The sequence below is a fragment of the Phyllopteryx taeniolatus genome, chromosome 22 (genome assembly GCF_024500385.1).
Source record: "Phyllopteryx taeniolatus isolate TA_2022b chromosome 22, UOR_Ptae_1.2, whole genome shotgun sequence".
In the NCBI taxonomy this organism is placed as follows: domain Eukaryota; kingdom Metazoa; phylum Chordata; class Actinopteri; order Syngnathiformes; family Syngnathidae; genus Phyllopteryx; species Phyllopteryx taeniolatus.
In genome coordinates, this window is record NC_084523.1 from 8,355,784 (window position 1) to 8,381,413 (window position 25,630).

Sequence of the window (25,630 nt, forward strand, 5' to 3'; positions counted from 1 at the left end):
TCCATGTTAACTGGGAAGGCTGGCAGTGAATGAGTTAATGGCATGTGGGTATATTTAAAAAACTAAATGTTCAATAAATCATGTATTCAATTAAATCCCGAACCCTAAATCTTCATGCTAGCATACAACGCGGAACAAAATAGCTCATGGAAATTTGCATCGATGTTACGGGATTATGAATGTTACGTAAAACACACGCAACGCAGCAACGCACACAGAGTTGCCCGTAAAGTGTAAAAGCGCTTCCGACGCCGCCGCCTCACGCCGCTTTCTCTCCCCGCTCCAGAATCTGGCGTACGAGATCATCCTGACGCTGGGCCAGGCCTTCGAGGTGGCCTACCAGCTGGCCCTGCAAGCGCGCAAGAGCGGCCACGGCTCGTCCACGCTGCCCGAGAGCTTCGACGGCAAGCCCGGCAAACCCGTGCCCAAGCCGCGCGGCCTCAACGTCCGCAAGTCGGTGAGCCCCGTCCGCTCACGAGGCCACCGCCGCGCTAACCATCCGTCATGATGCGCTCTCGTTACACCGAATGAATATATATATATATATTAGACTAAAATAGTATATTTTTTCAATCAATCAATGTTTTTTTTGTTTTTGTTTTTTTTTAGAAAAGTATTTTTGCGGGAGATTGAGTCGAAATTTTTGAGAACAAAGTAATATGCAATATGCATTGAAGTCGTTTAGCGAGTTAAATACGCGCGTTTTGGCGTATGACTCACCTTTTCCAGCAGCGTCCCTGGAAGCGCCCTTTTATTTGTTTTATTTGTTGGTGTGTTCAGATGGAGCAGGCGTCCATGGAGCAGAAGGGCCACGCCAACGTGCCGTGGATAGTGGAGCCGGGTCAGGAGGCCAAGAGAGGAGTCAACACCAAGTACGAGACCACTATTTTCTAACATGTCGCCTTGTGCACTCCCGCGTGCGCGTGCCTTTCCGAGGGCGGGCATAGGAGGGGGGGGGTCATGGGTCAAGGGGGGGGGGGGGGGGGGGCCCGCCAGCCCTTCGTCCTCCTGCGTTAGGCCACCTGCATGACGACGTTTGGGGATGCGGCGCACTTCTGTTTCTACCACTAGGGGTAGCATCTCCCCCCCCTTACTTCCTGTTTGTCGGTCAGTCATTTCCTTCCTTTCTTTTTCTTTCTTCCTGCCATCATCATCCTCTTCTCCTTCATTGTCCGAGCGTCCCGCCCCCTGACAACTTGATTGACGGGCGCAGCAGTGTTTTAGCTGTCCGGGAGGCCGTTGTCATAGCAACAAGCCGAGGAGCGCTTTTGATTTTGTCGTTTCTTCTCCTTTTTATTCCATCAAATAGCTCTGAAATGTTCCTAGCTGGTGTATTGGGGGTGTCTTTCTTTTCAAAGCATGTGACCGGTGAGACGCATGGCGGCCATTTTGCCGAGGGAAGGGGGGCGAGGGGGTGATGCAGAGGGCTCTCTCGACAAGTGATGTCATCTCATTTTGCAGGGCAGTGGCGGACGCTCATGTCTTTTACTGTGGAAATCAAAGAATGTAGCCAGCCATAAACACACGGACCTTGTCAGGCGTAACACGCACGCTCTTTTCAAAGGACTACAAACATGGACTCCCTCATGCCCCGCTCTCTCTCTCTCTCGCACACTCTCTCTCTCTCGCTCTCTCTCTCTGTTCCGCGTTTAAGCTCGACAACAAACATGTCCAGACCAACACACACAAACACGGGGGAGGTTACCATGGAGATGGACAAGTGGGCATGTATCAATTTTTTATTTAATTTTTTATTTTATTTTTTTTTAACGATTTTAATTTTGAATCTTAATTCTTCAAGGTGAGAAGACTTGGTATTGATCTTTAATATGAGAGTATTACACCGCCCACCGTGATTATTATCTTGTGCAATGTCGTCCTCATGTCACATTATTTTTCTACGCGCTCGAGACCGATGGCCGCCCCCTTTAAAAATGCAAAATGCAAAATTAAAAAAACTGAAAAAAGAAGCGTGAATGTGCGGCCCTCCTCTCTGGACTATGTTCAACTCCTGTACGTTTGGGAGCCGAGGCTGTAAAATGTACAGATATTTTGCCAACTCATTGTTCATAGCTGTAATGTACAAGATGAAAAGACAGTTTGTGGCACTGGAAACTCAAATTAAAGACTTAAAGAAGACGTGCTAGAGGATTCTATAGATGATGTACTAGGAGTGACATTCATGTAAATAGGCTTGGGGCTTCCAGCACGCTGATTTTTGTAATTTTCTGCCATTATTTATAACCCTGTAAAGCACACATGGAATAAAATATGACTTGTACAACCATGATGGAATTTTTTTTCATTAGCCACAGCACAAGGCGACCAACACACTGTGTATGGCTTGTGACCTTATTATCATTATTTAGAAAATGAATCATAATATCATGCCAATTGAGGCATCGTTTTAGCAGATAATTTTTAATCACAAATATTTAAGTAGTTTTTTTTTAAAGTTAGAGTTCTGTGCAAATAGTCAAAAAAAATGTTTTCCAAAAAATAAAACAAAACACAAAAAAACAGTTTGAAGGAAATCAGTCATTTTTCCAGGGAAAAAAATTATGCTTGAGAGAAAAGTTTTAATCTTGCACGAATAAATTTGTATTTATTTGAGAAAACTTGTTTCTTCGCAAAAATATTGTATGCCTCGGAACAAAGTTGTATGTTTTTAAAGTCATACCTACACTGTGTTAGCAGGAGGCAATTACGCAAATGTACAGCAGGTGGCAACATTCGGGAGTTCATGTCAAAGAAGAAGATGATACCGGAAGTTACGTAAGGTACGTGGGCTCACTTTTAAAGCCATTGGGACTTTTTTTTCATTTTATTTATTTTTTTGTAACATACTCTGACCACAACATTGATACTTAGAAGAGTACCATTACTAAAAATGTTGATTTATTTTATTGTGCTAAATAAGCAGAGACCATTTAAGTGACGCTCCCGTGTTTTCCATTTTCAAAATAAGAGTTAAATCTGATTTAGAATTCTATCAATACCTCCCAATTTAAATTTTTACCTGTATATAAAACTTGTAATATTTCATTTTCATATTTAAAAATATACACTGAAATACAGACATTTTGTATTTACCCACCTGTGTCAATCTTGCATGAACCGCAAGAGGGCGACAAAGATCCTAATTCGCATCTTCATGCTCAATTGGTGAGAGTTCTATCTTAGACTTACTGTGTGTGTGAATTTAGTCAGCAATATTTGTCTTAACTGAATACAATGTCCCAAATTTTCCTTCACCCAGGCCCTGCCCCTCCCACAAAGCTCCATACACGAATAAAGCAGATTTTGCAACCAAAACCTTACACATATATATATATATATATATATTTTTTTTTTTAAACATTGTAAAAAGTGTCTTTATTGTCGCGCTCGGCAGTGTTGAATAAACAAACCATTAAATGCTTTTCATCAGTCCCTTTTTCCCCACATAGCACATTTAAGCACACGATAGATAACTGCGATATTTGGACCTGCAATACTGAGTAATTGATCGTGAAATGATATTTATGCATAACATATACACTACTCACAAATAATAAGGGTGAAATTTCCAAATCAACTTTTGGGAGTAGTGTACTACCTGAAACATTAAAGATTGCTTTCAGTCAGTCACATGCTGCTACGCTGGCAACTGGAACAAAGGTATAAAAATATAAGTGGCTGTTTTAACAGCGTCATGTGACCACAGTGCTCGTCGATGACATCCGCTTCTCGTAATTTTCTTTTTTTTTAAGAGGCGCCGTTGTCGTGTCGCAAGAGCGGAGTCGCAAAGTTCAAGAGGCCGAGCGGAGTCGCCCGTGAAGTGCTGCAGGAAGTGTGCGTCGTCGCTCTTCCGCTACAGCAGCTCGGCCTTCACCCGCAACGTAAACAGCTGCCAGATGAGGAAGACACGGTTACTCATGAAGGAGCGAATAAATAAAAAATTGTAAAAAAAAGTGTTAGGCTCACTTTAAAGTCGTCAATGTAGGTGAGGAAGAAGCAGATGAAGCTGAAGGCCACGATCCACTCGCACACGGCGCTGGCCATGTGGAACGGATAGTCCTGAAAATATCCAGAAATACACCTTACAAATCAGCATTGTTGTTGTTTTCTGCCGCCCTCGCCCTCGCCACCCACCTTGCTCCCCGCGTCTCTGTGCAGGTCCGTTTGCTTCACGAAAAACGCGCAAATGACAGCTTGGGGTTTTGGGCCGTCAAGGGAAAACATTTCACGTGGAAAAAAACGGCGTCTCTTCTCACGCTCCCGCTGAAGCCTGGAAATTTGATGGCTGCACTTTGTAGACAATCTGCAATATTTTATAAAATAGTTGGACCCACCCCCGTTGGACGGAAACGTCATGTGTCCGCATATGGTCAGTTTCATATTTTTTCTCAAATTGTTGCTGTTTGTCTGTCCCTACGTTGTATGTTATTTTTTACACTTTGTTAACAGACTTAAAAGTGTTGAAAAAAAAAAAAGCTTCAGATCAAATAGATGACCTTTTTGTGTGCGTTGTAAAACTCCGCCTCTTCCCTCACTCTGTGGCATTATGCTGCCTCAAGATTTTTATTTTTTATTTTGAGAGAATAACAAGTGCAAATAGGATAGATGTATTTGAGTAAGCGTGTTTTGTAAAAAAAAAATGTATCACGGCCGTACTTCGGCGCAGAAAGAAGCCCGTCAGCCACGAAGGTAAGTTTGAGTGCAGATTCATTTGCGCAGTTTAGTCAGCTGATTGGTTTTTCCACGCATGGCTCTCAGACCTTTGAAAATGACTTTGGGCAAAATGATGTCACGGCAGCGGTTTGTGTTTTTGGAAGTATGAAAGGCTTTTTTTGTCCGGTCGGCGCGAGCGCAGACTTTGGCGTGGACGTTTACCGCCGCAGTCAACCCTTTGAATCGGCCGCCTGCCTCCTGCGAGTATTATTGGATGCTCTCTCTGGATGTGTCGCCAGTGCTCATTTCTGTTAGCCGTCTAAGGCATTTCTCATTCAAAGTAAGCATTAAGCTAGCGGCTGTTCACTGCAGTTTGGTTAATCATGTTGGTATTTATAGATTGTTTAATTGGCTCGTATTTTTGTGTCGTTTTGGTAGTGACAAATGAGCGGCCGGAAACCAAGCGAGGCTCGAGGAAGCGCGGGAGCGAGAGTCTCCTTTTCGTTTCCTCCGAAGCGATGTCGTACGATAGCGTGGGAGAGAGGAAAGGATACTCGGGAAGAGCGCCAGAGTGGCGACGACGGCCACGGCCAGCCGCGCCCGGCACACCGCCGCCGACGAGCTGCGCGGGAAGGCCTGGTAGGAAATGACGGACTGCAGGAGGACGTAGAGGATGCCCGAGACGAAGAAGAGCAAGGCCCCGATGTCGTGAACCGCCGTCACCGTCGTCTCCTGCCAATCAAAGCCAAACTCTTAAGAGACTGTCAAAAAGAAGAAGAACAAAACACACAAAACCGTCACCTGGAACGTGGCGACCACGCACATTCCCAAGCAGGCGAGCATTCCCAGCACCAGCGAAGTCTTGTTCAGCCGCGCACTCGCCGCCTCGCTCAGCTTCTCCACAAACTTGAACCTGCTGTAAACGGTCGCCATGCCTGCACGCACAGGCACACAGGCACGCAGGTGCAGTTTTCGTTTTTTGGGGCCGTTCTCATTCGCCTTTCGTTTTCCTCCAAAAGCAGAAGCGAGTCGTTTGTGACCAAAAAAGCGCATGATGAATATGAATGACCTTTGACTGCGTTGATTCCGGGAACGCGTGACAGAAAAGGAACGACACACGTTATGACATGCAGCTTACAGTGCGAACAGTATCGGACGTCAAGCAAATCAATGACATGAATGATTAGCAAAAAAAAAAAAAATAATAAAAAAATCTTGATGAATAAGTAGAATACATCGCAGCTGTAGGGCGGAAACCTCGTATGTCCAAATATGGTCAATCATATTCGTTTTTCATGAATCTATTCTGTTGGTCAGTCACCACGTGGGTGTGTGATTGTTTTGCAAATGATTGAGCAATCAAATGGCTTGCTCTCTTGGATTATTATTATTATATTTTATTTTTTTGAAAGGATGACTATTGCAGTGCGTGCGTGCGTGCGTGTGTGCGTGTCGAATACCTGCGCATGCAGACACAAACGTCATCAAGCCGAATATGCAGCTCTCTGGTGGGTTCGCTCCTGTGTCACTGCAAGTTTACAAAAGCCAAATCCTCAAAATGACACGCTTGGTCTTTTTTTTTTTTCGTGACATTTCTACATAACGACACTTTCTTAAAAAAACAACAACAACAACAACAAAAACACAGTTCGATTCTGCATAGTTCGGAATAATAATCGATATCAAGCGTGGCAAGACGAGTTTCCGCGCGGGAGGAATTTAGTTTCGTTTTCCCTCTTTGGCTGCAGAAAACGAAACTAAATTCGAACTCGTCTGGTCCCGAGTCGAAGTTGGACTTGGACTTGTGTATTTGTCGCGGCTCGTCTCACCTGATGTAAGGGAACAGCACGTCCACGTCGCGTCTGAACAGCGCGATGACGTAGGGCACGATGAACGTGGACGAGGACCACGCCACCAGAAAGACGGGCAACGCGCACGAGCCTTGCGTGAGCCACCACATGGCACGCTGCGCTCTCGCGTGGACGTGGGTCCGTCCTGGTCCAGGTCCAGGTCCTCGTGTGACCTTTAAGCGCTGGGCGGGAACAAGTTTCGTTCTCTCTCTCTCTCTCTCTCTCTCTCTCTCTGCTGGTCACGTGGTCGCCTTCCTCAAAAATGACTCCACTTCGTCATGAACCTCCTCCATCTTCTTCATCACTGCATCTTCCCATGGAGTGCGCAGTACTTCACTTTATTGCACTCTTACTGTCTTCCTGTGCGCGCGCTGCGAGGTCAACGAACGTTCATCGTGCGACTGTTGTTTTGAATGAAAATACAGTTGTTATGATTATGAGCCGAAGAATGGCCGTCTGAACACTTTTTGTCAGAGGCGCTCTCACCTGTACTTCTTCTGGTCTGCAAAGGTACTGCGGATGCAATCAATGACGGGCCTGCAGTTCGCGACGAGTCCTTTTTGTGACCCGAGACTGCAGATGAGGAGCCATTGAATTGTCAACAAAGCACACAGTTTCTTGTTGTTCTCAGACACAGAGGTGTCACATGTGTGTCCTCGAAGCGGTCGGCTCTGAGAACATCTCTGGTCTCTTCTTTTTGTAACGGGGGGGAAGCTGCATCTGCCGAAACTAAGGATACATTGAGAGGTCATCATCTTCTCTGAGGCCCTTTCAGCCGTAAGACAACCCACCACGCAGGGACATGTGATCAGCGTGGCTTTGTCATCGCACAACAAACAGGTTCATCTTTGCTGTCGCGGCGGAGCCACCCACCGGTCCGACGAGAATACCTAGCTTGCCTCGTAATAATAATACCATTAATACTTCATGTCAAGGTGTTTCCTCATGTGGGTTTCAGTTGGTTGCTTTCCTTTCGAGTTGGGTCGTATGGAAATCGCCTCGAGATGGCGTCCGCTGTGAAATAGCGGTATATCGACGAATTGGAACGCGCTTGACGTTCTTGGTACGTGCAAGTGCGACGGGCCAGGTGCGGAGCTTTAGCGTCACCGATACACGCGTTGAATATTTCTTCACTGAGCAGACCAAAGCATTTAAGCTGCAATTGTGGGTGTGAGCCATTCAGGCGCCACGGTTGGAATTGCCTTCCCCGCCGAGCATGAGTGGAATTGTACGCGAGAGCATTTTGCATCTTTGCTTGTTGAATTGACACAGTTCATCCCGCATGTAGAAAACGGTGGTTAGTTTGAATTATGAGAGGATTTTTATGATGAGCTCAATGTCATATTTGTTCACAGATCAATGCAATTTGCCTGTTCCAATGTTGCCTGTTGTTTACACATTATGAAACAGGTTGCCGAGCGACATTACGGTGCCTCAAGATTGACGGTCTGGATTATTATTATTTTATTTTTTTCTGCACAGTAACGAGTGAAAATCAGATCAACTTTATTGGTCCCACAATAGAGAAATTTGCAACACATGCAATACAAGTGAGCCCGCTTTGTTACAAATGGACAGCTTCAATGCTTCGGTGCAGAAGGAAGCACGTCAGTTACGAAGGTAAGTGTGCATGTACAGATTCAGTTCCGCCGATTGCGCTGCTTAGTCAGCGCATTGTTTTATTCATTGCGATACTAGCTCTTAAACCTTAAATGGAATTCGTCGAAGACATTGCAACCACAATTGTTCGCTTTTGTGACGTATTAAAGGCTCTTGGTCTGGTTGGCGGGTCAATTATCTTTTTTTTTTGTGTGTGTGCGTGAAAATGATGTGATTGAACATTGGATGCTTCCGTCAGAATGCAATTTTCACCTTAGCAAAATATAATGCTGGAGAGTAGCATATAAAAATGATGATCACATTAATTACCCAAAGTGGCTTTGACTTGAAATGACTCGCATGCATGCTGCCCTTATTTTATCACTATTATTATTATTATTATAAACACTCCCTTTCGTGACCTCCATTCATAAGTCAAGTATCAGATAATTGGAATAAGTGAAATGTCCTTCATGATGATTGCCAAATGCATTGTCAGTGTGTTGGAGGCGCGTATCCCTCCCCGCCGCTAGGCGTCACCAAAGTGCGCCGGCGGGGGAAGCGGAAACGCCGGCGCCGCCGAACAAGAAGCGTCCCCACGGATCGCTGTCATGTGTGCGGACGGTCAGCTGACTAATCCTGCTCGCCTGTGATGCTCCTTGTGTTGATTTCGCTTCCTTTGCTCGCCATTGTCGAATGAATGCGGCGCTATGCTTGGCCCAGGAGAGCCATGGTAGTCGTCAACTCGGTGCTGAAGCTGCTTCAGAGGCAGACGTACACCTGCCTGTCCCACCGCTATGGACTCTACCTCTGCTTCGGAGGCATCGTCCTCATGATCGTGTCTGCGTTCCAGTTCGGGGAGGTAAGGTGATCCAATTCGGCGCAATTTGCCTTCGAGCGCTTTCCGCTGTTCTCGTCGTCCGTCCCCAGCAGCTGTTCACCTCGCGCTGCCAGACTCCATGCGCAAAAAGGGCAATTTCCCACGCAAACCTAAACGAAACCTCAACCTCTGCACCTTTCTTAGGTGTCTTATTACACTGTTTGCTTCGAGTGGATGCTTCTTTAAAATTCGGCAGTGAAATATCTAGCTGAAATGCTCTCACTCTTAATAAAACTCTGTTCTGCCGGTGCCGACACGTTTCTTGGCTTATCTGGACGTTTGACAACGTCACAGCAGCAATATTTGCACAGATGCACTCCTATTATAATATCATGATATAGAAACAATCAACAAAAGTCAGAACCAATTTGAATTTCGATCTAATCTAAGCAAGAATAAAAGCAAAACCTTGTGTGTCCCATGTTTTGTGATGTTGTGTTGAGTCGATTGCTCTCTCTCTCTCTCCGTTCAGGTTGTGGTGGAGTGGAGCCGGGACCAGTACCATGTTCTCTTTGACTCCTACAGAGACAATTTGGGTGGCAAATCCTTTCAAAGCAGGTGAGCGCAATTATTCATAATTCTATTCACCCCTCAAATATTGACTGAGCTCCCCGCGCCGCCTCCTGTAGGCTCTGCCTGCCCATGCCCATCGATGTGGTGTACACGTGGGTGAACGGCACCGACGTGGCCCTGCTGAGGGAACTGAAGGCAGTGAGAGAGCAACTGGCGGAGGAACAGAGAGCGATGAGGTAGCCCGTCAGAGACAGATTCTCGCACGCACGCTAGCACCGCATATCCATTTGTTGCGGCTGTTTTCCGCATAGGGAACGTCTGGGGGAAAATGCAAGCGAAACGACAGAAGAGCCGAAAGTCAGGTAAGACTGAGTGTCCCGATACTTTTGCAAAAGTTAGCCTTTCCTGACCGCTGCGGCGGCGCACCACGCCAGGGCCAAAGCGGAATGCTTGCTGTCCCACTGCATCGTGGCGCCCATGCTGGCGCTGGATCCCGCCCTGCCGCCCAACGCCACGCTGCAGGAGCTGCCGTCGCTCTCGCCCTCGCTGGCGGGCGCCAAGCAGCTGCTGCCGCTCCGCAAGCCGGTTCACCCGTCCACTGCGGCCTCCGTACTGGTCTTCAATTCTCAGGCTGACGGTAAAAGAGACTTCAAAAATGGTTTTAATACAGTAAACTAATCAACTAATCTGGGTTTATTCACGCTCCTCTTCCAGCTGAGAAAGCCTACATTGACGCATTCAAGGAAGACAAGAAATTCTCCGTGTCCAGATGTTACCTGGTGAGTTTGTTGTTGTTGTTGTTGTTTGTTTTTCCCTCGCGTGACCTTTCCAAAGATGCAGCCTTTGATCATCATCCTCGCCTCCTGCTTTTCGCAGACCACAGACAAAGAGGCTCCGGGTCTGATCCGCATGCAGACGCTGGCCTACCTCAGCGGCTTCCCGGGCTCCTTCAAGGAGACGGAGCAGCTGCGGGCCAAACTGCCCTCTTTTGTCACTGACAAGATAAAGCAGGTGCGTGGAAATGAGTCCCATTTATTTAACCACAGGATTTGTACAAATGTAACGGAAAACGGGCAGCAGGTGGCACCGTTGCACTCTCCAAACACAAACAACCACCATTGCAATATCTCCTACCGCCACAAGATGTCGCTGCCTAAAGATGTGCTTAATTGTGGCCCCTTTTTTTTTTTTTTTTTTTTAAAACAGCGGCACATTAATGCAAGCTCGTGTGTGTATGACGTGAGTCTTTTCATACATTCCAGGAATGCAATCCGAGGCGCAGCGATTCGTAGACGGTCGCATCTTCCTCGTTTCCTACGTGGCGTGTTCCCGCTTAGGATGGGTCGTTTCTGCTCGCAAGTGTTACGCGCTGAGCCGGCAGGACAAAGGCGCGCCTTGTTCAGCTCGCAGGGCTCTGATCATTTGCAGTCCCTGCGTTGCCACGATTGAGCGCAAATTACTGGGGCAAATGATCAAAACAAACAGAAGTCTGGAACACGCTCATCAGCCAATTCGTCTCAGCCAATGATGTACTTACACGGCTGATGACTGATATAATATGCCCAGACCCGAAAGGGAACAAAAAACAAACGAACAACTTGTTGATTATTATTTTTGTTTTAGATAAAAATAAGCGTGTACAGTGGTATCTCGACTTACGAAGTGTTGCTCGAACAATTATTATTATTATTATTTTTTTTGGCAGCGAACTTCACAGCAAGCAGCAGTTTGGAAGATAGTAAACGATTCTCCTAGTTAAAGTTTATGGCAAACTAATCATAAATATATATATTACATCCATATTTAACCAAAGGCCGCGTAACTTTGACGAAAGTCCGCTAGCTTGACGCTAACATACGATGCGATACGCGTATGCTGTATGTTCGAACGAAAACTAGCATCAATGTTGCGTTGTTGTAACCGTGTAAGCAACGGATATTTGAACACACACGGTGCAGCAACATATTTAGATAGACAATATAACAATACTCATAGGTGTATATTCTTTATCCTCTTCAAAAAATGACTCATATTACTGCATACCGAGTCACTTTGTTGTGAAACTCTTCTTTGTTTGTGTCTGTATGTCTGCATTATACGTCCCCCTGCATAATGAATGCATGAAATCATGATGCTTTTTTTCAAAAAATTATTTTTATGTTATGGGGTGCTGGAACAGATGAATTACATTTCCCTTCATTTCAATGCGGGAAAGATGGAAAAATATCTTTTGCGTAACAAGTGTAGTTACGGAACAAATTCAACTGTAAATAATGGCATTTGCCTAAGCCGCCATTGCGATGGTTAATATTAGAACAACTATCTGGAGCGTTGCGGCGCCACTGGAAGGTCATCAGGATTTTTCGCGACCTCCGCCTGCCCCTTACCTGTTTGTTCCATTTGAGCAACAATGTGAGGGGAGGGCGGCGAAGATTCTGGACTGTGTGGCGCTTCCCCGTGTCGCCGGGCCCGTTCTGCGAAAGACGGATGGCGCTGAGCGAAGGGAGCGGCTCAGCGCTGAGGGATGGCTCCGTATTTATAGCCGCTGTTAGAACCGGCGCCGTGGTGATCAAAGACCACCGCCACAGCCCACCAACTCCTTTTGTTAGAATGCTTTTTTTCCTGTTGTGGGCACTGCGTCATATCGACTATAGCACATTTGTAGTATGTGTGTACTGTGTGTACCACAGAGGTACTTTCTGTGTGTTTGTAGTGTGTGTACCACATTGGTAGTATACAGTCATGGAAAAAATATGAAACCAGCCTTGATTCTTCACTTTCTTTTTCAGTACTTTTAGTGGTGTCAGGCATTAAAAGAAAAAGTGCAGTATTTTTTTTTCCACTTATGTTTGCGTGTGTGTGTGTGTGTACCATGTCTGTGGCATGTGACAACCACATTTGTCATTTTGTTTCTGTACTCAAGTGTGTTCGATGTTGATTTTGTGTGTCTGTGTGCGCGTCTGCCTTTGTCGCGTTTGTGTACTTGTGTGTGTGCATAAAACTGTTGCGTTAACGCTGGCCGGCGATGAAAGCCGTCTTTGTGAGGCTGCCACGCGTCCTCTTTGTGTACGCGCGTGCGCGTTATCGGGCCCGCGCCGACAACCGTAATAGAGATGCAACGTGATCCGGGCCGCGCTGGCTCCATAAGACCCGAGTAATCCTCACCTAAAAGGAGCGAAAGGAGCGAGAGGTGCTCGCCAGCTCATGTGAGACGCTCGATGATGGAGTGAGGCGGCGAGCGAATGCTTTCCTGGGAAGCTTAGAGTTTGCACACACACAAACACACGCGCACAGTTTTTCACACTGTGTGTTGGGGGATGACATCGCAGAATTTTCCAAACTAAATACTTTTGCGAGTTATATTTAGCAAACGGACGCTTCGTGACAACAAGCTATTGAATGTCGGCATCGCTTCGAAGAATTGCGCTCGGTGAGTTTGAAATGGAGGCGGAACTGTATGTCAAATGCTGCGTTTCCTTCTCAGTTTGAGTTGTACTCTGAGGCCAGCATCGCTCTGCTCCACCTCAACGGCCCGCAGGACTTCAGAGACCTCATGCAGAAGTCCAAGAAGAACCTGACGCTGGACGGGAAGGAGCTGACCATCAGCCCCGCCTACCTCTTCTGGGACCTGACCGCCATCTCGCAGGTAACCAACCACTTTACAGCGGCGCCTCCATTTATCCTTGGCAAGTGACGAATTACTTCAGCTTACTGAGTCACTTAGTTGTGAAACTCTTCTTTGTTTGTGCCTGTACTTCCCCCTGGTGGCCAAGGCGCACAAAACAGAAGGAGTGGCACAATGTCCATTGAATGAAGCTCCTTCTTTGCCTTCTCCTTAGGTTTTTAGTACAACGTACTGTAGGGTGATATTTTTCTTGGGATTGAGTGAATGATTCCGAACGCAGTCGTTCACTCGTTCCCTACTCCCTTAAGCCGACCTTCTCACGCCATTTTTGTTGTTGTTGCGCAGTCCAAGCAGGACGAGGACGTCTCGGCCAGCCGCTTCGAGGACAACGAGGAGCTGCGCTACTCTCTGCGGTCCGTGGAGAAACACGCCCCCTGGGTGCGACACGTCTTTGTGGTCACCAACGGGCAGATTCCCTCCTGGCTCAACCTGGATAACCCTCGTGTTTCGGTTGTCACGCATCAGGTAGCGTCCGTCCCGCGCTGAGGGCTTGAACAAAATGTAGACCATTTTGCAGAATGTTTTCCTTTGAACTGCAGGAGCTGTTCTTGAACCGCAGCCACCTCCCTACGTTCAGCTCGCCGGCCATCGAGAGCCACATCCACCGCATCCCGGGACTCTCGCAGAAGTTCATTTACCTCAACGACGACGTGATGTTCGGCAAAGACGTCTGGCCGGACGACTTCTACAGCCATTCAAAGGGACAGAAGGTAATGGGAGTAGACGCGCAAGGATAAGAACCAAATCACAAGTCGCCCATCTTTTGACCCCTTGACCCGCGGCACACTGCAAATCTAAATCAGAAGCTCTACCCCAGTGATTCTCAAAGTGTGGTGCAGAGGGCCCTCTAGTGGTATGCAAAAATATCTCTTCATTAAATATATGTTAAAGAGTTTATCCAGTACCCTCTTGTGCAGTTTTTTACTTTTCAAGTAGTATATGTTTTTTTTTTGTTTTTTTTAAGTGCAGTTCAGTTGCATTTAACTTTTGACCACAGTACAAAAGATTTGTATTTCATTTTTAAGACGCGTTTGTTTCAAAACTTTTGATTTGGGTACAATTTTTGCTTTCAATTTGATGTGCAATACAATCCGGCTGTCCATGGCAACTTCCAACAAATGAATGTGAGCTCAGTTTCTCCTTCCCTGCAGGTGTATCTCACCTGGCCTGTTCCCAATTGTGCGGAAGGCTGTCCGGGATCCTGGATCAAAGATGGCTATTGTGACAAGGCGTGCAACAACTCGGCGTGTGACTGGGACGGAGGAGACTGCACAGGTAGGGATGCGCTTTCGTGATGGCAACTTTCCGGCTGAAGTTAAGATGGTGAATTTAAGAAATACTCGGGATTGTAGAGTTTCCAGGGGACTATTTGGAAGAACTGTTAACTTAAAGTCGACCACTTAATGACTTGTAACAGTTGAGCAGCTGGAGGAGGCACGAGAGAACAATGGGCACAACTACAGTCATATCAACAGCAGTAATCGTACCGCTGTAGTCGCATGAAAGCTGCTTATCTGTTTTAGCATTCTGCTACAATGTAGTTTCCCCAACTACATTTAGGAGCCTTCAATTTGAAATTTCCATGAAAAGACTCCAACACCCCTTTTCGTGCCACTTACATTTTTCTGTCAGGGGCCGCGGGCAGCAGCAGATTCCCGGGTGGGGTCGGCGCCGGCGGTCCCGGCGGAGCCGGCGGGCAGGTGTGGCAGTTTGCCGGCGGTCAAGGCGGCCTGGCCGGAGCCTCGTACTGTAACCAAGGTTGCGCCACCTCCTGGCTGGCAGACAAATTCTGTGACCAAGCCTGCAACGTGCTCTCTTGCGGCTTCGACGTGGGCGACTGCGGCACAGGTGACTTTGAGGCACATAAGAGCGCTTCTCCTCCAGTTCCGGTCCAATTCTTCATCCGCTTTGTGTTACCGCGGCGCAGACCACTTTGGAGAGCTGCACCGTGCCACCCTGCTGAGTAACCAGAGCGCGTACATGCTCCCCGTTGGAGAGATCAGACCTTATTTCAGCTTCGAACGGCTGGCTTACAGGTAAGGTGTAGATGTGCGCTTACTTTCCATTAAAAATTAAGCTGGGGGAGTTTGAAAATATTTTCCAAGAAATGTATGGGAATGAACTGGTAATGGAGGTCAATTTAAGACCAGACTTCCAACTTCCTGCTCCCAGGGTGTCGGAGGCCCACGTGATCGACAACCCGGTGGTGCGTCACACCTCCGTGGCCAACAAGTGGAAGACCATCCACCTGCTGCTCCACGCCGGCCACAACGCCACCGTGGTCCAGTACAATGTCACCTTCCAAAAAGAGGACAACACGGCGTTTACCAAGCTCTTTAGCGTGGCCGTCGACACGCGTCAGCTTCCGCAGGTCAACGGGACGCAGACCGGCAGGGAAAGTTCCAGCCGGAAGCCTCCCGTGATGACGGAACAGCCCTTCCTTTTCTCGGATGTACCCGAGGACAAGAGGGGTCCCAAGATCCAGAGGAAGCAGCCAGATGAACTCGAGGCCATCGTAGAAGTTCCCGCGTTCAACGGGTCGCTCTTGCCGGCCCCTTTGCGGAGCGAGCTGCAGAAGCTGGATGAGAAGCTCCTCAAAGGAGACATCACCCTGAAGGGTTACAACCTCACCAAGGCTCGCCTGCTGGCCACCCACCGCGAAGAACGTGACAGAGAGGAACTTGACGTTCCTCCCGCGGTGGAGAGGCCCAAAACCTCCAAGCTGCTGAGGCACATTACCAAAGTGAAGAGCACCGAGCGGCAATTGGAGCCCCCCCACGTTGCTCCAGTGGGGAGGAGGCTCCAACACTACGTCCCCGCTGACAGAGGCTTCTTGCCGTGGGAGAAGAAGAAGTACTTCCAAGACCTGCTGGAGGTGAGCTCACAAAAGCAATCCTCTGGCTGTGCTCAGAAGCTTATCGTGGATTATATAGTTCACTAAAACTGACGCTAAACTGTTGTTCACTTATCAGCCAATCGCATCAGTCGTTGCTCACTACTTTTGAACACGCATTGAGTTTGCTCTATAGGGGAGAACTTGTGCTCACTACAAAATGGCAAACGCACTTTCAAAGTGGCACTATGCTGTAATAGTGGTAGCTGTAACAATACATCAAAGCTGAGATTCAAAATAGCATTTTAGCATAGCATAGAGTTTTGCCCACTCCGCTCAGGCGACCGTCACCGGAGAAGATCACGTGACGTGCGGTCGGTAGAGGCTTGCTGAAGAAATGTATCTTCGGCCTTGGCTTACGTTTTTAAATTGACTTAAAATATAAACGCTAAGTTTGCTAGCACTGTGAGCTCATCAAGTTGGAAGGGGTGTGTTGCGGTTCTGCCATTTCAAAGGCGACGCGGCTTCATGTCTTCGGCTTTCAACCTCAGTTTTAGAGTTGTCTTTTTTTCAACAGGAAGAAGAGCGTCTGCAGACGGCCCTGGCGTACGACATTGCCGGCGGCGGCGGACGCAAGCTGCAGGACACGTTTGCCGACTCGCTGCGCCACGTCAACAAGCTGCTCAACCGCCAGTTTGGCTTCGCGTCTCGCAAAGTCCCCGCGCACATGCCGCATATGATCGACAGGCTGGTCATGCAGGAGCTGCAGGACACGTGAGTGGGCTCCCTCAGCTGCCTGACCGTTTTAAAGGCCCCCGCGCAGCCAGCGACGTGGCCGAAACGGTTTGATCGTTTTGTGTGTACCTGAGACTCAAAAGCCAAGCGGGGAGCGTCCCTGTCTGCGATTGGCTACTTCAGTTCAGTTCAGTTGTTGCAATGGCGAGCGTAAGACACACTGCTTCTTCTTTTCATGTTTGTTTTATTGCCAACAGATTCCCGGATGATTTTGACAAGACATCCGCCCACCGTGTGCGCCACTCGGACGATATGCAGTTTGCCTTCTCCTACTTCTACTTCCTGATGAGCACTCAGCAGCAGCTCAACGTCTCGGAGGTGTTCGACGAGGTCGATACCGACCGCTCTGGCGTTCTGTCCGATCGCGAGATTCGGACTCTCGCCACGAGGATCCACGAGCTGCCTCTCAGCCTCCAGGTTGCGTAAACCAGCGTTTCCCCAAACTTTATTGAGCCAGCGCACGTGTTTTACATGAGAAAAATCTCACGGAAAACACCAATGACAATTTCCTCTTAATTGATTTACAAATTTACCCAGCGAGAAATGTGGGCCAATTGGCTTGAATAAGAAGCTATTTTTCTGTTGTATGAATGGCAACAGGTTGATGCACTGCCCTCTAGTGGAAGAGAATTTCATTATTCTGCCTGTCACTATACGTCGCTGGCAAAGAGAGAAAGCGATACATTAATTTTCGTAGCAAAAAAATAAGAATGACGACTCATCCGCCGATATGTATTGCTTTCGGCCGTCCAGGACCTGACAAGTTTGGAGCAGATGTTGATCAACTGCTCGAAGACACTCCCGAGGAACCTGAGCGAGCTCCACCTGGTGAACCCCACACAGGAGGCCTACTACGACCACAGCATGGTGAACACCCCGCGAAAAACGCAAAACCTCAATTCGGTGCTTTCAAGTAACCTCGTGGATTCTGGTTCCCCAGCCGCCGGTCACGAAAGGCCTCATCGTGTACTGCACGCCCATCACGGAGCGCATTCGCAAAGCCTCCGTGGACCAGAACAAGTACAAGTGAGACGACCAGTAGCGACACTGGCGTGTTTAAGATACTCTCCTTATTTTAAGAGCTCCCCATTTCCGCAGGTTTGAGATCAAGGGCGAGGAGGACATCGCGTTCAAGATGGTCCGCACCAACGTGTCGCACGTGGTGGGCCAATTGGACGACATCAGGAAGAATCCCAGGTGACGTCCACCCCGATGTGGATTCCCGTTTATCGCGCTCCCTAACAACGCGCTTTCGCCTGCAGGAAGTTCATCTGTCTGAACGACAACATCGACCACGCCCACAAGGACGCCGCCACCGTGAAGGCGGTGCTGAGAGACTTCTACGACTCCATGTTCCCGCTGCCGTCCCAGTTTGAGCTGCCCAGGGAATACCGCAACCGCTTCCTCCACATGGACGAGCTCCAGGAATGGTAGGTCATTTCCACCGCGGGAACTTTATGGACCTTTGGAAGGCCAATGTGGGTTCAAGGGATCACGGGGATTAGTGTCTCAATTTAGTTCCTGGGACAAAAGAAGACCCTGCCGGCACATGAGCATATCTGAGTCGAAATACTCTGGAAGAAATGGATTTGTTGATTTTTGGGAATCGAAATTTGGGAATGTTATTGTGAAAAGTGTGGAATTACTGTTTATTGTTATTTGTAGAAACAATTAAAAATCAAAAGAGGTGATAAATATACCTGTTGTTTTTTTTGCAAATCAAATTAGAATGCAAATCAAATCACATTCGACGGAGAAATTATGTGAACAGTTCACCTAAAAATAGGTCTATGTTATGATATCAAAAAGCGTAGTCGACCGCAAACGTAAACGTAGCGGCCGTGAAAGCAACCTCCCTGGTGGAGGTAATCAATACGTCTCTCGGCACGAGTGGCGGCACACCAGCTGCTAATAATGGCAGCATCATAACGTCACACCACCACTCTTGGCCAAGTGTTCCCAGCTTGTCACCATGGGGATCCCGAGCGACGGGGAGGGGGGATTCATATCCAAAGACCCTTGCTTCTTCTCGAAGGCGGCTGGGCTGCGGGGGCGTCAGGGTCAGGCCTCACACAGAGACTTTAAAATTAGACGGGCGACCTCAGATGGAGTGGTAAGTTGAGCGTTTCGTCACCTCCCCGAGTGTCGTTTGAGTGAAGTGCTGTCACTCGCGGAGATCTCCGTGTTGCATCACCGTTCGTCCTTTTGTTCATCCACGCAAATGTCGATGAACATCTCCCCTAATGGAAGCTCTCCCCCTCGCAGGCGAGTCTACCGGGACAAGTTGAAGTTCTGGACCCACTGTGTCCTTGTGACGCTGGTGGCCTTCACCGTCATGTCCTTCTTCGCCGAACAGGTCAGTGTCCTCCGTGTCTTCCGTGTCCTCCGTTTCCATGGTTCGCATCCTCGCCACCCAAATGCCCAACCCGGCGGCTCGTCCGTCTCATGTGTGCCGAGCGGTGCCAGGACCTGACTCGGCTGAAACCAAAGCCCCCCCCCCCCCCCACAAATCCCTTTTCTCCCTCCCCTCGTCGTGACTCTCAGAGTCGGATTGCGCATTTTCCAATTATTTTTGTCGCCAAAAAAAACCTAAAACAAATCCCGGTTTTGATGTTGCGCTCTAATGACGCTGGTGTCCGGTGTCTCGAGGTTAACAGTTCCGCTGACCTTACCAGAATCCCCCCCCCACTAACCTCCACCCAGCCCTTAGCGACCGTAACGTTTGATATCTTTATCAAAACACATTTCTAGAGGTGCTCCAGTATCACATTGGTCTCCTCGCGGACTCCCATTTTCTCACAGCTGATCCACTTTAAGCGCAAGCTATTCCCCCGACGCAAAACGCCTAAAGACGACAACCCCGAGAGAGTTTGAACCAGGAAGTCCTTCTCCTCATCGTAACCAGCAGCAGCTTCAACGCCACCTCCGTCCTGCTCAGTGAAAGATTTTTTTTTTTTCTTTTCCGTCTGGTGATGGACGAAGAAGCAAAGCCAATGAAGAAGCAACATGAATGTTTCTTTGACTTTTACGCACTCAACACTCCTGAGGCCCTGTACATCAATTTTTTTGTTTTTTTTGTGGCCCTGTGCTAAAACACGACCAAACGGACAATAATGCTTTGACGGGAGACATGTTTTGAAATTGTTTGTGATAAGAACTATTGGACATTTTACTGCTCAGAGTTCATTTTAAAGGAATTGTATAAAAAAGGGGTCATTAATTTAAGTCATTGTCAGGTTATGTCTTAAACACTATGGGATCGAGAAGTGCCTTCTTTGTTCATTCCTATACTTTTACAAAACAAATGTTCGTGTGAAAAAGTTGTCTACCGATTTGCGTGTGTGTGTGTGTGTGTGTGTATTTAGGAATCAATCGGCCTTCCTTGAATCTGTTTGTCAGACGCGGCAGCGTTCCTTCTCTCCGTCTGCGCGCACGTGTCCCCATGGGACCCAGCAGACTCGCTATAATGTCTGAAATTCAGACGACTCAGCTCTTTAACTTATTTTTGGGGGGGATTGTAACGTTGCCATGGAGACAGAGCACTTTGTCGTTCTGTGTGTCGCCGCCCTTTAACGTCGCTTGCTATGGCTCTTCCGACTGAAATAAAATGTGTTCGGCCATCTTCCTCTCTCTCTCTCTCTCTCCATCTGCTTTTTCCTCAAGCACGACAACAAGACATATGCATGAAAAATATTCTTTATTACAAACTCTCCCTCCCTTACCACACAAACATTTGTTAGTAAAAATTTGTCATACGGTTACATTAGTGAACAGTGAAAAATCACTGTTGTACATTTCAATGCATAGTTTGTCACAGAAACCGAAAGTCAGATGTTACTTTTCCAGAGAACAATCCAAGAAACAGAACCTAAAAATAGTCAAGCGGTACCACAGAAGAAGAAGAAATCCCTTTCATCCCCATCAACCTGAATAATAAGCACATCAGTTTAGCCAGAGGAGAAAGAAATCAATCTGAGAAAAGTCCATGACAGATCTGCCTACACACACTTGATCACTGTACTGCAGTTCTCAGTGGAAAACATACAAAGTTGGTTTGGTTTGAAGTATTCCTTTTTTTTTTTAAATCACAACAAAATGAATTAAGGCGACTTCAGCTGAATTGTAGACAATCACGACATTCATTATTAGCCCTTAAGGGAGAAGAAGTCAGAAAGCAGAACAGGATGAGATGAAAACGCAGCTTCACGTAGCCTGCTGACCAAAATGCCTCACTGGAAATTACTCCCCCCCCCCGCCCTCATTTAATACATCTATTGATCGCATTTAGTCACATTTGGACAAATAAAAAAAACAAAAACAAAAAATTTGGTTTCGACAAACATTTACAGATAAAAATGATCTTAAAAAAACGTTTTGGTATCTTAGATGAGTTCTTTTAAGTTTTAGAGCATTCGTTTACTTTGGTGGGCAAGGTTTAAATTTTTTTTTTTTTAGGCAGAGGTGGTCACTTGGTCAAGGCTTGGGGTCCAGGTTCTCTTCTCATCGTCGTCGTCATCTGCTTTCAGGAGCGGGGAGAGGTCCGCGTCTCCCCCCGCCTCCTCCCGCCGGGCAAGCTGTCAGTCGCGGTGGGCGGGGCCGGGCGCCGTGATGCTGAAGACGTGGATGCGCAGGTGGCCGGCGATCTGGTGGCACACGCCCGTGCAGTAGCCCGTTAGGTCCACCAGGGAGAGCACCTGAAGGCCACGGGGACGGACGGGTCAGAGAGTGTAGCGAGGGTTTTCATTTCATCGTAGCATAATTTGAACTCCCCTATGCGTTTGAATGCACGTCCAACTGTTCAATATTTCAGCACTTTATGCAAAGCTAGTTGATAATTGGAGAGGATTTCCCACTCTGAAGCTTTGATGATGCTCCATTTCGACTGATTATAAAGTGCAAAATCAGGAACTGACCATGGCGATCCAGAGGACAATGTACTCGTCGACAAAGCTGTTGAAGTACTGGTTGAGGAAGAGCAGACCCGGACCGACGAACGCCGTGTCTGGGAGGTGAAGCTCACTCTTTGTCATGTGCGCCACCTGTGGGGGAGGAACAAAAAAACCCTGCAAGTCCCTGTTCATTGAAACTATGTCTTGTAAATTGGACACACCACAGAGAAGAATGTCGTTGACGCTCGAGGCCCCTGTCGTATTTTGATTTTTTTTTTTTTTTAAACAAAAAGACATTGCCCTTGCTCTTTCGCATTCTCTGTGTGACTTGCGCACACTCACGGCCGACAACGAGGCGCTCTAAAGCGGCCAGGCCGGCAGACTATCAGGAGGGAAGATGCGTTTTGGGGGTTTCAGCATAGTTAGCTAGCTAACTGCACGTCGCAACTGCGCTGGATAACTGCTGACGTGACTGAACGTGTGCAAAGTTGTCATGTCTTGGGGGAGAGGCGACTCAGCCGGACACTTTTGGCCCCGCCCAAAAAAAAAAAAAATCAAGAAAAGTGAAATGGTGAAAAACGATGTCTCCACAATTCAGTACTCCATAGTTCTCAGTCTTTTCACGTTCATCAATTATCTTCAAACATGTATAACGTATTTAGAAACAAATCTAAGATTTCACTTTTAACTCGATTTGCAAAGACAAATCTCCACAAATGGAAACGTACCACGAGCTTGTTGGAGATCTTGGCGATGACCATGCCAAAGGTGAGCAGGTAGAGGCAGGGGTGGTGCTCAAAGAGCTGGCTGGACGACTTCTTGAAGATGATGAAGGCCAGCGTGAGGATGAGGCCGATGTGCAACCCGGGACTCAGCACGCTGGTGTCCTGGGCGCCACCAATGTTTATTTATTCGTAACATCGCGGCGTCTTCTAACATTATTCAGGACAGCTTACCGCCACAGTGGAGCCATTTTTACCGACGCCCCCGTTGAGAATGACGTGGAAGTAGTTGTGGCAGGAGTAGAGGGCCCCGCCGATGATGCCCACGATGGGGAAGGTGTACAGCTTCAATCCAATGATGGGCAACTTTAAAACAACACGCAGATTGAAGAAATTTAACTCCACACAGTCAACAACAATGGAGAATAACGTTCTACATCTTTGGTTGTCGTCGTCTTCCCATCCTTTGCCAACCAATCAATAGGCAGCTATGACTTGTAGGTACACCACCTCAGTGGCAGGGATCACAAAGAGGTATAGAGTGTTCCTTCAGTATTTGTGGGGGATCGGGATAGAGCCCTGTGGCAAGTTGTAAATTCCATGAGTACTTGATGCCCCAGCCCTTAAAAGGTTTAAACAGTGGTGGTTGGAAGTTTAGTTACCGTGGTTTGCCAAAGGCTCACCCCCCCAAAGGCAGACATCAGGTACATGGTGATAATGGCAAACTGCACCTCTGTGACGTCGACCCTGCCCGGGAGAGAAAGCGTCACTTGAGGTGGACGAGCGTCGGTCGGCGTGCGTCCGAGTGGGGGCGGGCTGACTCACAGGCCAAAGCGGAGGGTTCCTGACACATACGTCTGCCAGTGGGCGCAGAAGAACATGAACATCCCGATGAAGCCGCAGAAGAATATCCAGTGGGGGTATCTGCCGATTCCGCACGAAATGCACGTTCCCACTGCGACAAACACTGCAGAACAACGACACAACACTTCAGTAAAAAATCAATCAATCAATCAATCAAATAAAAATACAAAATCAAGGGCGGATTAGGAAGCACCTGTGGAGACTGCGTCACAGCCGTGGTCGAAGAGCTCGCCGAGGGCCGAACTGCTGTTGGTCCTGCGCGCCTGCTTGCCATCGATGGCGTCCAGAGACTGGTACACGAACAGGCCCAGAGCGCTGAGGACGAAGGCCCATGCTGGAGCCTGAACAAGCGGAACGACACGCAGTCGTAATTTACTGAGAAAGTACGAAAAGCGTTGAAAAACTTGAACTTCCTGTATGGAATTGATTCAGGCCCCGCCCCTAAGTTGTTTTTAACTCACAAAACTGAAAGAGAACAAACTCATTGTCAGAGGTATTGCAATAGTTTAGTACAGTAAAAAACTGAAATAAAGTTGCCGTCAATTGAAAAACATGTAACTCTATAGTTTTTTGTTTGTTTTTTTAAATCCCCAAAACATGTTTTTCCTCATTTCTGATTTAAAAAAAAAAAAGAACATGTGGAGACGCATGTTTCTTTTATTGTTACATTACATTAAAAGCGAGCAATATATACTGTAAGCGTTTGTTACGAGTGAATAATCAATGCAGATAAGCATGCAAACAGATAAAATGTGACCTTTGAGTGAGTTGGAAGCGAGAAAGAAATAAACAACAAGCAGGCTGAACTGGTCAAACGCGTGTCATTTATCCAAGAGTAAAGGTGCTCCCAGATTAGTGACGTCAGCAGACGTCAGCTAAGGTGACGAGCAGCAACACATTTTCGACACACTTGGAAAAGGAAGTGGCTAACTTGAGGCTCCAAAGTGTTGGTTTGTTGCTTTCAGCAATGATCAACAAGGGCGGCATTGTGCTCCGCACTGTCCGTGTTTTGACACCAGCAACGCGGCGTCACATCAGCGGATAACAGCAGGTCCGCTTTTGCAAGAATGTGGCACACATGACGTATCGATCGATCGATCGATTGGACAAAAGCATGAATGTAATCGTCCGCGATCCAATCATTGAACAAAAAAGTCAACAAAGCACTCAAGTTTCGTTCGACACCCCAGTCGCAATTAAATCCCGTAGTTAAACACAAATCGACGTGTTATAGATGCTCATTTGAACGCCGATTTCCCCGGAGAGCCCACTTCGTACAGGCAATGCATTATTTGATTGAGCTCACTCAAACAGATTGAGCAAATAAACAAATGAACATGAAATCGCTCACGGCGCGGACCTGCTTTCGCCAGCGAGTGTCCGTGTCGGAACTTTTTCCAAGGTCGCCTCACTCAACTCACCTCCTCGGTGGCCGCGGGGCAATAAAACACGAGCAGGAGCGTGGAGACGATGTTGACCAGCAGCCCGACGATAGTGAGCGTATTCGGGGCGACCCAGGTCGGAATTTGCTGGACGAGCCAGTTCCAGTAGAGCTGACACGGCGGCTCCAGCAGGGAGCGACCCGAGGCGCTGTACTTGTGCTCCTCCAGCCGCTTGAGCTGCGCGGTGGACAGCGGCTGCGGCCACGGGAAACGGGCCATCGTTTCTCCTCAAAATAGACCGTCGCGAGTTCCCGCAGGCTCCCGGGGAAAGAGGCTCAGATTCGGCTACCTTCTCGGAGCCGAGCCCAAAACATAGCAGCGCATTTGGCCTGTAGAGGGAGGCGAATGTGTTTAGGCCATTTCCAAGGCGGAACCATCAGCGGGCGATGACGTTTCTGCCCGACTTGTGTCTGGACACCGAAAAAGGGGGAAACTTCCGGGAACATCTTTTAACTACATTTTAAATTTGGCTTCACCTTAAATAAATGACACCGGTATTATTCATTCAATGAATCTTTACATTTTCCTTTCGTTAATTATGACAAGCGTTATTTTTTATTTTTTTCATTTTATTTTATTTTTTTTAGGACAGAATACATGCAATATTACCACAACATTGTTTCCAGAAGTACTGTTAAGTTGTATTTAACTTTTTAGGACAATACATGAGCATTTAAACTTTGAGAACTGTTTGTTTTAAGACATTTGTATTTAACCTTTATGTGCACTACATTTTAATCATAGTTTATTTCCCTATATTTATGTGCAGCGTTAATGTTCAATCTGTGCATAATGTGACAGTGGCTTACAATAATATAAAATGTAGTTTTTAGGAATGAAACCTCTGGTGTGAAGGACTACATTTCTATGATAATCAGGTTGAAATGGAGAAGCAGAAACTCTCT

General features: G+C 47.4%; 4 protein-coding genes across 17 annotated transcripts in view; 2 read left to right on the plus strand and 2 right to left on the minus strand.

The window, feature by feature from the left end:
• anks1b (ankyrin repeat and sterile alpha motif domain containing 1B) overlaps window positions 1-2,287 on the plus strand; it is a 52,703-nt gene extending 50,416 nt beyond the window's left edge. For all 12 annotated transcript variants that reach the window (XM_061761613.1, XM_061761611.1, XM_061761614.1 and 9 more), the window contains 3 exons: window positions 287-457; window positions 781-872; window positions 1,462-2,287. In XM_061761613.1, the coding sequence (XP_061617597.1) occupies window positions 287-457; window positions 781-872; window positions 1,462-1,510 (312 nt within the window). In that variant the 3' untranslated portion in view covers window positions 1,511-2,287. The remainder of the gene's footprint in view (window positions 1-286; window positions 458-780; window positions 873-1,461) is intronic.
• Window positions 2,288-3,344: 1,057 nt separating this feature from the next.
• Window positions 3,345-7,208, minus strand: dram1 (DNA-damage regulated autophagy modulator 1). 2 transcript variants are annotated; one of them, XM_061761677.1, is made up of 8 exons: window positions 6,990-7,208; window positions 6,483-6,904; window positions 6,114-6,181; window positions 5,455-5,663; window positions 5,208-5,385; window positions 4,135-4,193; window positions 3,967-4,059; window positions 3,345-3,889 (listed from the first exon to the last, which is right to left on the minus strand). In XM_061761677.1, the coding sequence occupies exons 2-8, from the start codon at window positions 6,611-6,613 to the stop codon at window positions 3,854-3,856; spliced, it is 774 nt and encodes a 257-aa protein (XP_061617661.1). In that variant the 5' UTR covers window positions 6,614-6,904; window positions 6,990-7,208; the 3' UTR covers window positions 3,345-3,853. The 2 variants fall into 2 exon arrangements, with proteins under 2 accessions (XP_061617661.1, XP_061617662.1); XM_061761678.1 differs by lacking the exon at window positions 6,990-7,208 and having other exon boundaries at window positions 5,455-5,588; window positions 6,483-6,889.
• A 232-nt stretch (window positions 7,209-7,440) lies between these two features.
• Window positions 7,441-20,430, plus strand: gnptab (N-acetylglucosamine-1-phosphate transferase subunits alpha and beta). 2 transcript variants are annotated; one of them, XM_061761628.1, is made up of 24 exons: window positions 7,441-7,566; window positions 7,986-8,123; window positions 8,826-8,964; window positions 9,455-9,540; window positions 9,612-9,731; window positions 9,807-9,857; window positions 9,930-10,132; window positions 10,210-10,274; window positions 10,372-10,506; window positions 12,980-13,141; window positions 13,466-13,645; window positions 13,720-13,890; window positions 14,332-14,455; window positions 14,813-15,028; window positions 15,108-15,216; window positions 15,353-16,055; window positions 16,591-16,787; window positions 17,006-17,225; window positions 17,562-17,675; window positions 17,749-17,834; window positions 17,907-18,005; window positions 18,071-18,238; window positions 19,074-19,164; window positions 19,560-20,430. In XM_061761628.1, the coding sequence occupies exons 2-24, from the start codon at window positions 8,074-8,076 to the stop codon at window positions 19,680-19,682; spliced, it is 3,612 nt and encodes a 1,203-aa protein (XP_061617612.1). In that variant the 5' UTR covers window positions 7,441-7,566; window positions 7,986-8,073; the 3' UTR covers window positions 19,683-20,430. The 2 variants fall into 2 exon arrangements, with proteins under 2 accessions (XP_061617612.1, XP_061617613.1); XM_061761629.1 differs by lacking the exon at window positions 7,441-7,566 and having other exon boundaries at window positions 7,614-8,123; window positions 19,611-20,430.
• A 58-nt stretch (window positions 20,431-20,488) lies between these two features.
• Window positions 20,489-25,115, minus strand: chpt1 (choline phosphotransferase 1). The gene is made up of 8 exons (XM_061761668.1): window positions 24,705-25,115; window positions 23,477-23,624; window positions 23,245-23,386; window positions 23,082-23,166; window positions 22,654-22,785; window positions 22,426-22,584; window positions 21,722-21,847; window positions 20,489-21,502 (listed from the first exon to the last, which is right to left on the minus strand). The coding sequence occupies exons 1-8, from the start codon at window positions 24,942-24,944 to the stop codon at window positions 21,386-21,388; spliced, it is 1,149 nt and encodes a 382-aa protein (XP_061617652.1). The 5' UTR covers window positions 24,945-25,115; the 3' UTR covers window positions 20,489-21,385.
• Window positions 25,116-25,630: the final 515 nt, after the last annotated feature.